This window comes from Rhipicephalus microplus, chromosome 2 (genome assembly GCF_043290135.1).
Source record: "Rhipicephalus microplus isolate Deutch F79 chromosome 2, USDA_Rmic, whole genome shotgun sequence".
In the NCBI taxonomy this organism is placed as follows: Eukaryota; Metazoa; Arthropoda; class Arachnida; order Ixodida; family Ixodidae; genus Rhipicephalus; species Rhipicephalus microplus.
In genome coordinates this window covers 194,961,632-194,978,600 of record NC_134701.1, presented here as the reverse complement: position 1 = coordinate 194,978,600, position 16,969 = coordinate 194,961,632, and the positions used below count along the sequence as shown (strand labels likewise).

General features: G+C 45.5%; 1 protein-coding gene across 1 annotated transcript in view; it reads left to right on the top strand.

The window, feature by feature from the left end:
- The window catches only part of LOC119170512 (uncharacterized), a 106,457-nt gene extending 91,098 nt beyond the window's left edge, over positions 1–15,359 (top strand). Inside the window, exons 2-3 of the mRNA XM_037421705.2 lie at positions 11,980–12,142; positions 14,712–15,359. Coding sequence (XP_037277602.1) covers positions 11,982–12,142; positions 14,712–14,913 — 363 coding nt within the window. The 5' untranslated portion in view covers positions 11,980–11,981 and the 3' untranslated portion in view covers positions 14,914–15,359. The remainder of the gene's footprint in view (positions 1–11,979; positions 12,143–14,711) is intronic.
- Positions 15,360–16,969: the final 1,610 nt, after the last annotated feature.

Genomic DNA, 16,969 nt, shown 5'->3' with positions numbered 1-16,969 from the left:
CTCGTAATCGTCATCACTTTCGGCAGCCATCCTGTTTCCGCGGTCTGCACGGCCCGCTATCGCCGCTCCATCGGAGCCCACCATCGTGCGACCGTTCGCTTGCGCGACCGGAAGTACAATTACCACTAAGGCACGCCTGTGGTCGAAACTGATTCGAAAAAAATGAACGATATGAGTGTCATGTAGTAGAAGTTTTCGTTAATATTGCGTCTAACCAAAAAATGAGGCCTAATGTTTACACTTACTTTGCTCATGTAGAAGAAGGAATCTGATTAATGCACGCAATGAGTGGTAGTAGGAGGGGGATGAAGAAAGCAGACAAAGGGAGAAGGCAGAGAGGTCAACTAGAAAGACATCTGGTTGGCTACCCTATACTGAGGGATTATGGAAGGGTACAAGAAAGATGAGAAAGAGGAAGGAGTAGTACACGCCTTTCAATACGCAGGCCGAGGTAGTTACGTGGCTTAGAATTTTTCTTATTTAAGGACGGCTCACTGCTCTCCCATAGTTGAGTACCAAGTACTCGAAATCTTTCAACATTTTTTCTAAACACATGGGAGTAGGAAAAGAAAAAGGGAGAGAGACAGTAAATTCACTACAGCATGGAACATCCACTGCAAATCAGAGGCGTTCACACAAACCCGTCGTCCTCAAAAAAACACAAGAGGGCTTTCACTGCATTGTGGGCTGTCGAGGGATGTGGAAGGTGCTGTAATAGCACCTGCTCAGAAAGTGGCTGATCATCCAGTCGCCGCAATGTGCTGGTAAGGGTTTGTCTATCTGAGGCAAACCGAGGGCAGTGACACAGCGGGTGTTCGATATTTTCATCAGTGCTGCAAACATCGCATGCCGCACTGTCAGTCATTCCTATTAACGAGGTTTACGTTTTCGTGAAAGCAACATCTTTACGCCGAAGTAGCCCGAGTGAAGGCCGGAGTTGTACTGAAGGGTGAAGTTCATGTTGCCTGGCTCGTCGTATGCTTGGTGAGTTCCACTCAGTTAGTGTGAGACTGCGAACCAGTTGACGAATCTGCCTGGCAGCGTCCACTCTCTAAAGTGGAATTGGAATCCTGTTTGCTTCCTGATGTGACGCGCGAGCAGCAAGATCTGCGGAATCATTTCCGCTGATACTCGATGCCCCGGTAACCATTGAAAGACGATGTGTTCCCCTTTTTGTATTTAGAGGGACGTTTTTTTTCTTACTCAAAACCACCTTCACAGTGCCTGTGGTCAGTTATCCGACGCGGATGCCACGACAAGTTCACCTAAAGAACCGTGAAACTTCATTAGGTGGTAGAAGGGTAATGACTCGTGCCAGGCGTCTAATCATGTGAGATGCGCAACGAGTGACTGTTTGAAAAGCCCACTCATTGCAGAGCGTTAAAACATATGTACGAGTGTTGATTTACGCACGCGTAGAGGGCTATTCGCTGATTCGCCAAAGAAACAATTATGGTGTGGTTGCCACTTAACGATTGTATCTTCAGTAGGCATTTTAACATTGTTTGAAACGGCCAGTGTTGCACACAGAATCAGTCGTTCCCTCACGGCACGGTTGAGGAATACACCGAGACCGAAGCTAGACTAGAAATCGAGGAGGTGATTCGCACAGGGCCCGACTACGAATCACGGCCTACTCTTGAAATCTAAACTCAAGCATCGTCCAAGTTTTCCAATTGTTGTGTTTGTATCTGTTGTCTAATTGTTGTCACACAATACAGATAATACTCAACGGCATCACCTCTGCCATATCGGCCTATTGCTGCGCATCTTATATTAATAGTAAAGACAGAATAGAATGATAATTTTTATTTGCGTGGCAATGTGAACTCTCGGGTAACGTGCAAGGCTAGACAGGAGATTTCCTTACGATCGTGCGTCTGCTGGCCCGTCACCGCAGGGCGAAATAGACCAAGGCCTTATATGAAGTTCTCAGCATGCCTATAGCAGCTTTTCTCTGGAACCCTGCTACTGTGTAACCATGTTTACAATATAAATAAATAAATAAATAAATAAATAAATAAATAAATAAATAAATAGGTTGCGTGAAGCGGAGTCGTCATTGTGGTCGCCATTGTTGGAACCCCGTGCAAAGCAAGTCGGCGTACTTCACTGAAGATAAATCTGCTCCTTCTAAGTTTTATACATAACAAACGCGTTTTCGTACAAGAACCTACGCAGTACGAAAAGCAGTCCGAGAATTGACGTGCGAATACAGAGCACCATTCGCGGTAACCGCTTGCACGTCGATGCCGCCGATCACAACACGCGCGCCCGGGTCTACGGCAGCAATATCTGACAGCAGCGCCACTAGTTCTCGCGACCGCCACGTGGTCCGCCTCCACGGTGGAGCTTTGAAACGGGGTTTATTTTAGTTGTGTGAGGGAGCTTGGGAGAATATCGGTGCCCGCTCGTAACACTCATCGTAGGAATTCGCCACGTGCTGCCGTGCCTACGAAATGACGATTACTAAGTGAACATAGTCGTGAGGAGGCGAGCGTGCGGGCCATCGAAAACCGATGGATGGATGGATGGATGGATGGATGGATGGATGGATGGATGGATGGATGGATGGATGGATGGATGGATGGATGGATGGATGGATGGATGGATGGATGGATGGATGGATGGATGGACGGATGGATGGATGGACGGATGGATGGATGGATGGATGGATGGATGGACGGATGGATGGATGGATGGATGGATGGATGGATGGATGGATGGATGGATGGATGGATGGATGGATGGATGGATGGATGGATGGATGGATGGATGGATGGATATGGCTGTACCCTTTAGATCGGGCGGTGGCTAGTGCCACCAAGCCGTAATACTTAATGAACCAAAAACTAGATTTTTTTTTTCCTTAAAAAGTGAGTTTGAGGATTCGTACTCTGCAGTGAAGGGTTTAATTTTCACTCGTGCCTTGACTTTAGCCACCAATCAGATAACCTCCTTCTAGTTAAGTCTACCCACTTAAAGTCTATTTTGCCCTCCCGGTCCCTAAACCCCAGTGCCCTCCCGGTCCCTGAACCCCTAAACCGGATGGATGGATGGATGGATGGATGCTATGAGCGTCCCCTTTAAAACGGGGTGGTGACAAGTATGCCACCAGGCTCGACAAAAAAAAAAACTTTTTTTCTTTTTATGTTGGCCTAATGCCTCTACTTCGATAAATTCTATCTTAATGGAAAAAAAGGTAAATTTTCAGCTTAAGTTCTCTGCCATTTACGGCACACTGTCCATATTTTATTTTTCCAATATTTATTTTTGTCCTTTCTCTCTAATTTTCTGCCACCAATACTCTAACCGTCTCTTACTTATTTCAATCGCGGGTGTGTTCAGCTTTCCATTGTTGTCCCTAAAACCCAAGGCTTCCTGTAGGCTCGTGCCCAAACGTACACCTGGGTGGATATCTCCACATTCAATCAGAACACGCTCCGCCGTTTCCTTATCTTTCCCGCAGCATGTGCATTGTTCTTCTTCTTTACTGAATCTTGCTTTATAACTACGCGTTCTAAGGCAACCCGATCTCGCTTCAAACAGTAAAGCGCTTCCCCTTGAATTATCGTAAAATGCCTCCCTCCTTATTTCATTTTTGCCCTTTCGGTAGTTACTCAAAGCCGGTTTTTTCTCCATAGCTGCCATCCAGTAAATCCTCTCCGCCTCCCTGACTTTTCCCTTAACGCTCTTTGTTGACATACGGCTTACAATACCAGCCGTATACTTACTAGTGAGTCTTCTAGTTCTTTTTCTCCACTGTGTGTCCACGCTCTTCCTATACAAATAACGGAACACCTTCTCTGCCCATCTACTCTCCTTCATATTTCTTAGCCTTTCTTCGAACCTTATTTTGCTCTGCGCTTCCCTCGCCTCAAAACCTGCCCACCCCATATCGCCCTTTACAGCCTCGTTTGTCGTCTTCCCGTGAGCACCCAACGCGAGGCGTCCCACAGTCCTTTGATTTACATCCATTCCCGCTTGCACCTCTGCCCTCATGCACACCACTGAGTTCCCAAAAGTAAGCCCTGGAACCATTACACCCTTCCACAGACCTCGAAGCACCTCATACCTATTGTATCCCCACAACGCTCTGTGCTTCATTATTGCCGCATTCCTCTTTCCTTTTGCTGCCGAGGCTTTTTCCTGTACCTCCATGTATCTATCACTCTCATTTACCCATACTCCAAGGTACTTGTATTCACTTACCCTCGGTATTTCTTGGCCTTGTATGGACACCGTCTGATCACAGGGATCATTGAATACCATCAATCCACACTTCGTTACACTGAATCCTAGTCCAAGAGCTTCACCTTCCCTTCCGCATATATTCGCCAGCTGCTGTATATCATCTCGACTGTCCGCAAATAAGACGATATCGTCCGCATAAAATAAACCTGGAAGCTTCTGCTCAATCATCATGCCGCCCTGTTTGTGTGACAGATTAAAACCAATGTTGCTACCTTCTAGCGCTTTTTCCATACTCACCATGTACAGCATGAATAACAGCGGGGACAAAGGACATCCCTTTCTCAGACCCCTGCTAACCTCAACGTTCTCTTTGCTACGCATTCCTTCCCACTCTATGCAAACTGTATTTTCTCGGTATATCTCCCTCAAAAGCTGTATACAGTCGTCGCCCATGCCCATTCCTTTCAATATATCCCACAAAATTTCCTGATTAACGTTGTCGTATGCCCCAGTGATGTCTAGAAAAACCACGTACAAGGGCCTATTCTCTATTTTGGATATTTCTATACACTGAGTGAGAACAAACAGGTTATCGTCTAACCGCCTGTCGACTCGAAATCCGTTCTGAAGTTCTCCCAAAATATCGTTATGTTCGGCCCATGTTTCTATTTTCATTTTTATTGCTTGCATCGCCATCCTGTATAGTACCGATGTAATGGTTAGTGGTCTATACGAGCGAATCTTGTCCTTTTCTCCCTTGCCTTTATAGATTAAGTTCATTCTACTTTGTCGCCAACTGTCCGGTATTTGTCCGTCCTTTAAGCTTTTTTCTACTGCTTTTAACAATGCTTCTTTAGTGTTATGTCCTAGTTCGTTAATGAGGCTAACGGGAATCCCATCTAAACCCGCGGCAGTGCGCTTTGGAATTTTTCCTTCGGCCTTTTTCCAGTTGAAATTATCAAGTACTAGCTCTTCCTCTGTTGCTTTCTCCGCCACACTTTTACTCACCGGGGCGATCCCCTGGACGCTCTTTTGAAACGAATCGGCTGTTACCTTTTGGATGTAACCTAGCGCTTCGTACCCTTCCAATTGATTTCCTCCTTCATCTAGAATATGTTGTTGCGTTGTGACAGACTTCCTACCTAGCGCCTTTATGTGGCTCCAAAAAATCCTAGGCGCGGCCTCCTTTTTTTCGTGTATCTCTGTCATCCAGCGTTCACTTTCACCTTTAATTTTTGCCTCTACCAATTTCTGTACAAGGGATTTTTTCTCTAAATATATTTCCCATATTTTTTTGACTTCGTCCTGCGGCCGCTTCTCCTTTTTTGCCTTTCTATGCTCCCGTGAGGCTTCGCGTCGCTTCTCGATCGCCTCCCGGATTTCCTTGTTCCACCAACTTTTTGGCTTCCTTTTTCCTTTCCAGCAAACAGTTTTCTTCTCTTTCCCTATCTCCTTCGTCATTAGATGTAACAGCTCACTATACTCCCAGTCCTTGCCTGGTATTTCGCCTACTTCTTCCTCGACTCTTGCGGCTATATTTATTATTTGTTTGTCATTTAAATACGAGCTGCCAGACTTTGATTCCATGCTCATATTTTCAGTTTCGTATCCCATTTGTAATGTTATTCGTTTATGATCACTACCCAAGCTGTTAATGCCTTCCTCGTCTATCCTCATTTCTGTCAGTTTGTGGTAAATTCCTTCAGTCATGAGACAATAATCAATACTTGATTGCTTGTTTCCGACTTCCCATGTGATCTGGCCGTCACATTTAGGCCCCGTGTTAACTATCTCCAGACTATGTTGCTCGCAAAGATCTAGTAATAACTTCCCATTGGTGTCTGAATATCCGTCAAGGTCATGTATGTGGGCATTCATGTCCCCTAGAAGGATGATTTCGGCCCCATTACCAAATTCCTTAATATCCGCACTCATGCAATCCACTATCTCCTGATTCTTTTCTCTGCAGTTATTCCCCGTCCACAAGTAGGCTACCCCTAGCCACGTTTCCTTTCCACCTACTGTGCCCCGAACCCAGAGGTGCTCTGAACACGTCTGTTTCACTCTAACCCATTTGGCTCCGCGGTGAATTAGCATTCCTACACCCCCACCTTTCCTTTCCGATATGGTCCTGTTACACCCTTCCCAAACATAATTTTCAATATGTGGTGGCTCTTCCAAGTCTCTAAGGTGTGTTTCTGTAACCGCATACACGCCTATCTGTTCTTTGTTTAACTGCTCCTCAATCTCTAACCATTTTGCCTTCTTTCTGCCACCCTGCATGTTTATGTAACTAATTGCAACACGCGCCTTTTTCCTTTTTCTTTTACCTTTTTTCTGGTTTTTCAACATTTAAACTGGTTTCCGAAACCGACGCCCTGGCGGCGCGCCATCTGTTGATCATTGTTAGAATCACCGGAGAGGAAGCCTTGAGCGGCGACCGGAGAAGTGTATACTGACAACACTGGTGTACATACGTGTATCAACCGACGGGGGGAAGGGGGGGGGGCAAAAATGGCGCTAGCCCCTCCCCACTGACAAAAAGTTGGGGGGAATGAGCACCCCCCCCCCCCCTCTTTTGACAGTGCTCACTGTGGCTGTACGCTGGGAAAACGAACAACTAAGACGAAGTTTTCGTTCACCACAGTAATCACTCTTATATTGTAACGATGAAATGAAATATTTCGAGGGAACGTTACAATATAGTGAAATTTTCCCAACATTACTGGTGTGACGATTTTCCTTGAAGGCTCTTTGTGGTGCGGTCCACTTATGCGATGCTTTTCCGCCTTGTGCTCTGGCTTTGCAGAGCAGGCTAGCGCTGAACAGGGCCCTCTATAATTACATCACTTGTTCATGCTTTTATTCTGCTGTGACTGGCCTGTGCAGTTATGGATTGGAACAAGCAAACTTTTTATGGAGAGGTTAAATCATTTGCTGCTTCGGGAAAATCATTTTCTTTCATCGAGAAACAATAGCATCACGGCTGCTCTGTCGGATCTGCTGTGAGACGTTGATTGTGACGAATATTTTCAAATGTTTTAGTTTTGCCGTAGACTCCGATCAACTGGATCCGCCATGCGTATGGTAATTTGGAGCGATGCCAGCAGCTTGCAAGAAGGCGACGAATTATGCAGTGGACTTGAGCACTATGCTCAAGTCCACTGGGCTTTTAACTTGCCCCGCAACTTGACCCACCGAACGAAGGAGAAGGTGAAAGACCGTGATTTTTAGCACTATAGACGCTTAATTAGGAGTGAGGCCCATTGCATCAAATTGCGAGCAGGTCAATATATATATATATATATATATATATATATATATATATATATATATATATATATATATATATATATATATATATATATTGAACGCACGCGTTATTCGGAGGTCGTAGGTTCGATTCCTGCTCACGGAAAGTTATTTTTTCACCTACTTTTCTTTCTTCTTATTTACTTTACATTAGTTAGTTCTAACAACTACCCTATACATTACTTGGCATAATTGCCGGTTAGATCTCAATATATTGTGTCAAAACACGGAAAAAAACAAGCCCTCAGGTATGCACTTCTGTCCCTTATCTATATATATATATATATATATATATATATATATATATATATGGGTATAACTCATCCCCTGATGAAGGGAGGACCCCTCCCGAAACTGTTGGGAAATATATTTATCCTTGTTGACAACGCTCCCGTTGTGCCATATCCCATACCTTCACGAAGACTAACTGGCCCATTGAATTAATACTCCCACTCACTATATGTGTATATATATATATATATATAGTAGACAAGTGAAGTTACCTCCCCCCCTCATGAAAGAGTTGGTACGCCACTGCAGGTGTACACTCTGGACACCATCCACCACAGCCGGACAAGGCGCGAGTATTAGAAGCTTGCTGAGAAAGCACCTAAAAGACAATGAAAAGCGCATGTCCATGTCTTTTTGTCAGGGGGAGGGGAACGCACTTTCAAGTAACAATCTACCATATGACGGGTTCATAGTAGCCTAAACAGCTGAATGGGTGAATGTGTAAAACTGCAGAACCTAAACGTACATCCGCATGCGATTGTGTACCGTCCAGACTAAAGTGTTAATTTTAAAAAAATTGCCCGCAGCTTCCCTCGGGGGAACACTGAGGAGGATGCGGAGCATATAATTGGTTAACGGGGTGTTAAAGTGCGACTTACTTGGGTCGATGGCTAAATTGGTTAACGTGGTTGTGAAATGGGGTGTTAAATTGCGACTTACTTGGGTGGATGGCTAAATTGGTTAACGTGGTTGTAGGAGGGGGTGTTAAATGAGTGAACACGTACACACGTATGCGAAAGGGCGGCGCTGGTCGAAGGGACGTCGATCATTGTGTTTGTGGATTCGTTGGAATTCATTTCACCGCGACCTTGGACGTCGACGCGCCGTACAAACCAACCGACGAGCGGCAACTGAGCGAGCGAGCGCCGACCTTGAGTATATATACAGCGCGACGGCGCATGCACTGTCAGCTGTCGAATGTTCGAGAAGGGGGAGAAGCGCAACGGCGCATGCGCGCGCGTCAGCTGCCAATGTTCTCGAAGCGCGACGGCGCATGCGCGCGCGTCAGCTGCCGATGTTCTCGAAGCGTGACGGCGCATGCGCGCTACATTATACAGCTAGCGAATGTTCGTGAAGAGGAGAAGCGCACGCGGTGTGTAGAGGAGGAAGGGTGCACAGATGGGGGAGGAGTGAAGCGCGCGCGGTGTGTAGAGGAGGAAGGGATGCACAGATGGTGGAAGAAGGAGGAGGAAGCTTGCGGACGGCGCCGCACTACAAGCCTCGAGTATTAGATGCTCCGCATCTAAAAACATTATGGCCAACCAACTACACCGTTTTGTCACATTCAAGTTTCGGGAAATTATGTAATCAGTAAGACAATTAGTCACACTAACGACGACTTGTACTCTAAAAGGGCCTTTCAACATCTTTTCATTGGACGCAATAAAATGTACAATGTTATCACGAACGCATTATTAAAATAACAGCAGCCTGCCCTCGCTCCCCCCCCCCCCATGCTCCGCCAGTAAGAATACATGCGAGGTTCGAAGCAAAGGTGTTCACCTAATGCTTATGGGGGAAAAATGTTGGTGAGGTCTGCTTCCTTTCGTCAGAAAACGCCACGCACGTATCATTGAAGGCAAATCGGTCTTATCCGGAAAGCTTGATTTGGCTTTCGTATGGCGGTTGGGATATTCAGGATAATCCCGTTTCGGCTGTTGATGGTGGTCCGAGAGGAGCAAGGAAGAACAATAATGATACAAAAGCGGAGGTCACCAGAAAAGTAGTTTGTGCCTCCCCTGCCCGGATGGCAAACGATTATGCAAATTTGGGCGAATCCAATACAGGCGCGCGTTGGAGAAATCCTGCGTATTCCATTGTAGCAGCGTGATACGGCGAGCATGGGTTTGGGCGTGGCACTTACGAATGGGTACTGGTGTCTCGTTCAAATGGCCAGCAGTGCGGCATGCAACATTTGCGGCAGCGAGGAGACGCTAAAGCACGTTCTATGCCCCTACCCATGATACCAGACTACATGACGTGGTATGGAAGCTAAGCTCCGTCACCTGGATCCAAGACCACGCAACGCCACGAAAGTTCTCTTGAGCTCCTTTAGGGCCACCGGACTTCACAAGTGCTTGTCAACTAACAGTGCGAGAACGTGTTGTCTATAGTTTCAAGCTAACTGTTCATCCATATATTCCTTACTCTTCTTCTTCCTTCTCTATCCTTTCTTTTCTATTAGTCCCCCTTCACCCACCTACAGTGTAGGGTAGCCAACCCAATTAGAGCTTGGTTAGCCTCCCTGCCTTTCCTCTCTGTTTCTCTCTTCCTCTCCTGCTACTCGGCGCGAGGCAAACGGACAAGGTGAGGCGGCGGGAAGCTGGGAAAATAAAATTGATATGTGCAGAAGATGATGACAGTGTGCTGTGAAGTACTTAGCACATGTGCAACGTACGTGCATGTTTTGAAACACACCTCACCAACGTCACTGTGCGCAGGCGTTAGTTCTATAGCTCGGAAGAGAGGCCACTCTGAGTTTAACATTTCAAAAATGCTCCCGTTACGCGCAAGACTTTTCTAACTTCCGTTTGATGACATTATGAAATTCGGTGCGAAATCGGTTGTGGTTTACAGAAGACAGTGGGACGCGTAGAATGGTTGCTATGTATGTAGCAGGGGCGTAGGCAGAATTTTTTTCAGGGTGAGGAGAGGCACCTTCTTGATAAGTACTGGCACAAATACTATGTAAATACTATAATAATGCCTAGCATATAGACATTTACGTTTCATTTGTGTGTTCTTTGTTTACCATGTAATGTACATATGTAAACATATATTTTTGTGATAATTTTTGTTTTGTGTGTGGATGTTGGGTTCCTTCGCTATATGCTGTTGAATTGTAATTGATGTTCACTGTTCGTGAGAATATATTTCTCTAAACGCAACCCTTTAAAATGATCATTTTTCGCTCTGTATGTCATGGCGAAAGGCATATAGAGGAGTGACGCCACTGCTATATCTAGCGCTCTGCATGTGAGCGAGGGCAGTCAAATATGATGTCAGAAGCGAGAACTTAACCTGGGAGGTGTTCCTGATATTCCATAATCTTTTTCATAACCGCGAAGTTCGTCACAATTATATTCAACACGTCGTATTTGAAGTCATCGACGACTGCAGAACTCCCCGCCATATACGTGCAGCGCCTGAGTTAATCGTTGAGAGACCTTCGCAAGCTTGGTCTATCTTCTTGGACAATAAGGCTGCTTTTCAGTGTTTGATGTCACCCTTTTTCATGTACCTAATGATCAGTTAGTAGCCAAAATAAGGCTTATTCACCACCAACAAACCGAGAAATAGCCCAGCATAGCGTACGAGTAAATAACAGGTCATAGTGGTACATATGGCAACCACCGCGCAGATGAGTCCGCTCCATCTGCACATGACGGCACTCAACCCACAACTTTACCGTTCAGAAGAGCGAAAGCAGCTACAAGGCTTCATTCGCTGGCGCTTCGCCTCACAGTGATACAGCGGAACTCAACAGAATTCCCAAACGCTCGCCTACATAACTTGGAACACGATCTCAAGCTTCGTTTTCCGTCAGGAATATCTCAAGCTTAGGAGACACTTTTGTGCCACCTGTGGTGTGAAGTGGCCTTTCCAGATGCATACTCCTGCCTTAATGGAATGGGCAGCACCTCTACATGCAATATCCGCAGCTGCGAAGAGAAAATTGCCCATCTTCTGTGTGAGCACTCCCATTTATATGCGTCAAGATGAGAACTTACCGAAGCAATAGATAGAATGATCACTGTTTGTGAGAACGAAAAATTCTGGGTTATTGGCCGAGTCCATTCTAGGCCCAGAAGGCTTTGAAAGCATTATTATGTTTTAGAGGAAACAGGCTTTAAGCAGTATCGTATTCTCTGTTCCTTTATTTTTCCTTCTCTGCCTGTCCCCCTTTTTTTTTTTTTAAGAGCTCTTTTCTATCATCTTTTACTTTCCTTATCCCATTCCCCAGCACCGGGTGGCAAGCCTGTCTAAGAACTTGCTAACCTTTCTGCCCTTCCGCTTAATCCTTTTTTTTTCTTTCTCGGGACCTGTTCCTTTCTCTTTTTTTTTTCTTTTTCTCCTATCGTCCTTTTCGCTCTATATCGCCCTAGGGTCTTTACCCTTTGGTTTTCAAGTAGGGGCATTTTCGGCATGCTGAATGAATGAACTACATCCATTCTCCCGCAGTGATGCTGCCTACGCGCTGGCTGTGCCTCCTGGCCGTGTTCCTGGTGCAGTGTCGAGCGCAGCAACACCACAGGGGGGTATCGCCCGAGCGGTCGGCCTTCTTCGGCACCATCAAGCAGGATGCCGCCGTGCCCGCAGAACAGAGGAACTACGCCTTTTTCAGGTATACACAGACACACTCCTTCAAGCACGCCCGGTGGTTTGTCACGTAGCTGCTCATACATACAATGTGCGACGAAAGCACTGGTGCAGTGTCTTGGGACGTGTTCAAGCAAGCCGTGGCAATAATATGTGTTATTACAAGTGAGGTAGAAGACCGGGTGATGATAGAAAGTTGAAGAGATGTAAAATTCATCATCATGGGATGTTGCTAGAGTTGACGTTTTGACAAGCGGCCTTGTCTCGAAGTTGCAGTCTTGAGGAAAGGAATGCCGCTTGCCTTAACGTTGGTTCCAACGGCATCACATCTATTATCTCGTTCGTTTATACGCCTACTCATAGAGAAGGATGAAAAACCAGACGCGCATACTGTTAGCACCTGTAGCATCTGAACGTTTCTTGCTTCCTGACCATTCTTTTACTGTAAGTTTAGGCCTATTTTCGGAAGCCTTTGGAAGATGTAGCGGCGTTTAAGGTCACTGCGTTGTAACCTTTACTATAATATCTCTGCGCTAAACATAAGTTTCCCGTCTCATGCTCGCAACGCCTAACGCTCGCTTCCAATTTGCGCAGTGTGGAGGCTATCCGAAATGCCGGAACGTCGCCATTGCGACGTGTACGCTATCACGATGGGGCGAACTGTGCGAAAAGTTTTCCGTGACGCTGGGCATGGCGCGATCTGAGCAAATATTATTCCTGCTCTGTTGTACGTCGACAGTGAGGAGCGGGCTGGGTGTCATCGTAATTAGGTTTGTCCCGGAAGGCCAACTTGTGAAAAAAGACAAAAAAAGGAGGTGTGACCTCAATGCTAATGTTACTTTTCGTGTGGTGGTTGCGACATGTGGCTGAAATTCGTTGAATCGTACACACTACGCCAGTGCACTTCTTATACGTTTTATTTAGGGCTTGATGCCTATGCTTTTGTTGACGTGTTTTGTACAAACGTGGAAGTTACGTTGTCAGCGCTGCTGCACACTTCGCAGGCGTGGTATAGGCTGAATAAAACATGAGGAGACGCATGTGAGAACAGATATGTAAACGAACATATCCGTACTGTTTTACACTTTACTACGAATGACAACAAAATAGCAACTATTTATGTGTGACTTTATTATTATCTTACTTTAAACCGACGTAGAGTGACAGTGATGTCATTCATTGTGATTTTTACACTACCTTTGTGCATTCCCCCACACGCATAATTTTGGTCACAACAGCGCTACTATGCGGAAACGGGTTATAGAGATTCGCAGTAATACAAGTGAGGTCGGTTGCGCGAAGTTTCCAGTTAGGTTCACGCCTTACGCCTATATATTCCCTAACCGTCACAAATGTGCAAAAAAAAGCGTCACCACTTCCTGCTCAACGAGAGTGACTCGCAGCGCGAAACATAGCGATGAGTTTTCCGCGAGTGACGTGATGGCACAGAATGAACTTTCAGTGCGACATCGATTATTTTCAGAAGGTGCACCGCACACATAATGAGACTCGCAATTTATTGCTTTTGTAAGCGTCGAGTGGCGTTACGAAGCATCGCAGGTGTCTCCGAATGCGAACAAATGCCGACGAAACTTCCGAATGATTTCCGTTAGCTGTAATAGGCTTGAAAAATCGGTGGCCAACTCAGGCGCAAAAAAAAAAAGGAGGAAGACTGAAGAAAGAACGTGTCTACACATGCCAATTTTTATGCATCGGAGAAAAATGTATGCTTATAGTGCGAAAAAAATGCATGTGAGAAAAGTTCCGCATCGTTTCCGAAAGACGGCTTTGTTAGAAGCTTACAAGCGAAGCGATTATGTGACGAGACAGATACGTCAACTGCATATCTTGCTTTGAGCTTAACAAAAAAGTTTGCACGTAGGTGTTTAATTCATTTGTGGCAATGACCTGCAACAAGTAATCAGTTCTTTCATTATTTAGTAAATTGCATAGCGCCCCGATCGTTGAAGCCCTTTGAAGCTGAATCTAAAATAAATAAACGTATATATATGGTTCTTTTCAGCGTCCCCTGATTTTGCCACGTGCATTACTCTTTTAAAGAGACACGTCAACTACCTTCCGGGTGTCGCACGATTCCCCGAAGAGAGTATTATGATTTCTAGAAAGTTCAGACATTTCTTCGAGATTCGTATGTGTTGCAACTCAGGTCTCACAACACAGGGTTAGCTTATTCACAGGATCAGATGACTCTTTGCTATTTTGTTTTGTCTTGTTGGTGTTGATGCTGTAGTTGTTGTTTTCATATTTCACATAGTGAAGACCAAGATCATAACGGTCACACTTTCACTTCCTGTACCTTGTTCTAGCTTATGATGTGTCAATGACGCAATCATGTATCCAACTAAACGTTTTTAAACTATTGCAAGCCTAACAATCTGCTCTCTTTTTCCCCTCTCTGTACCTCTCCTTCCAACCTGAACACATACCTCTCCTTCCAACCTGAACACATCACCCACCCGCGGCCCTCCGATTTCTTGTCCTGAACGCATGTCTTCGACCTCGACAACTGCACCCGATCCATCCGATCTTCCTTCCCGGGGCAAACGGCACCTCCACAATAATGGACAAACAAGGAACGCTCTGCTAAGCGGCCGAGTACCGTACCGGAGTTCCGCACTGTTCTACAACGAGCCCGAGCGGCGCGGTCGGTCGGGCCGACACAGGATGTCCTTCTACGACATGGGTCTGGAAAAGCGGTTCCCGGAGGTTGACCAGAGGGGTTTCCACGAAGACATCTTCGAAGAGAGTTTCGGAGACTTCAGCCCCGTCAAATAAGGCCCCGGCCAGATGTGACGCGCGAAACCCAACATGCTCCTCGCCCACCAGCCACCAAGCCGGCGATGCCGTACATTCAATGTCGATTGTTCGTTCATAAACCAAAAACTACTCGCGCCTTGTCAGCGCTGTGGAGACCTTGCGCTGGGAGCACCAGAAGTGTAAATGGAACGTGGGTCGCGTTTGTGTTACTTGCGGGACCTTGTGCCACTCGAGCAGCTGCCAAGGCCTATGCTTTCATAACGTGTCTGCTGCTGCATTACGTTACTCTGGGTAAAGCTATAAGCGATGTAGCGTTTTCGTATGCTTTCACAAGAAGTGTGGGCACTGCGAAAAATTATCTAAACCACTGTACACAGGCTGGGTTGGTTGAATGCTCCATTCTCCTTTTTCAGACCGATTTCTCATTTTCCAGTGCAGGGTAGCGAACCAAAAACATTCTGCTTACCCCCCCCCCCCTGTCTTCCCTTTATGCATATCTTCTTCTATGTAAACGTATAAGCAAGAAAGATCATTTTCAATGCTTGGTACAAGGCTAAAGCTAAACTATACTGATGTACACTTTAGAGTTATGTGCGTATTTAAAGGATCAATACGACAACGCGCACCTGCTGACAGTCACTCAGGACTTGGATGATGGTAGCGTAAACAACCTTTTTTTGTCTCAAATGAAGTGTTTGTGGGTGTGTTTTATTTCAAACTGCATGGCACGAGCTGCAGAACAAGTCATGTTTGGGCGATCGCTGCATGACCGCAACCACTGCATTCGTGGTAAAGCGTTATCTTGCCCAGATAGTTGTGAATGCCTGTTTCGAGTTATCGACCGGAGCAATCAGCGAGACATAATGCCACGAAATCGTCACAAAGACATGAAAGTAATTTTCTTATTTTTTCTTTGCCATCAGAGCCTTCTTTTACGACGCTCTAATATCGACTGTTGTGTTATAATTCTTCTTTTAAATTATGGCATCACTATAGGTCATTTTGCTAGGCTGTGTGACAGAGAGTCATTCAACTACTCTTTTAAATGCCAGAAGTAAAAAAAAAGTATAAGACTATCGTTTCCTTCCTTCCTCGGCCCGTCAGTTGCTGTCAACGTCTATGCTCCAAGATATTGCATCCGACGTTTTTATTGTTTCACTCTATCAGACGACCGGGCACGTCACTCCCCATTTACTTCACTGAAACATAAAACAAGCTCACCCGGACATGTCATCAGAGCTCACAGATGACGGAATTCCCGCATGGTTGCTGCGGAGGCTTCAAGCACACAGGATATCATTTGACAAAGGAAGTTGTTGGTATACACCAAGCGAGAACGCACCTTAAGTTGCACGCTTTCCGCTTGTACAATCTCAGAAAAAAAGATTCTTTTCGCTATTTTGTGGGTGTTGTGACATAGAAGAATTGGTATCGAGACGTATGACTCTCTTTAACGAGACACGTGAACTCTCTTTGGAAAACATTGTTCTCTCGCCATGAAGTCGTGACACCCAAAAAAAGAAGTTAACGTGTCTTTTTAAAAAGAGTCACGCGTGGCCGATCAATGGACTCATATATACTCTTTTTTTTTATTAGAGTGCAAGCGGAACGTGAGCACGCGAGTCTTATATTAGACGTCTACTAAAATCCTAGAAACCCCTTCCTACGCCAAAATGCAGTTGCACCAGCACCCTTACTAAAAGGTTAATCAGTTCTCGCAACTTGCAACATTTATGGGATACAACACAAGGTTAAAACGACTTATCATAAAGCGGGACGACTTCTTCGGGGTAAAAGATTGATACATGCACTGTTGTAAGCCTGGAGACACTTCTTGACGCAGTCTGGTGGTTCCATGCGCAAGGTTTCTACACTGTTGCATTTGTAGTGTTGTCAAAAGAAAACATGTTCAAAAGCATTTTCTGAAGAGAGGGAAAGTGCAATGAACTAGAGAAACGGTTAAAAAGCTGGGAATGCCCGCAAACAATGTGACATGAAACTCGATCTCTGTGTGCATTAAATGTAAATAGCTCGTTGCCGTAAAATTTATGCTTTGCTGTGTTCGAGCTCCTTA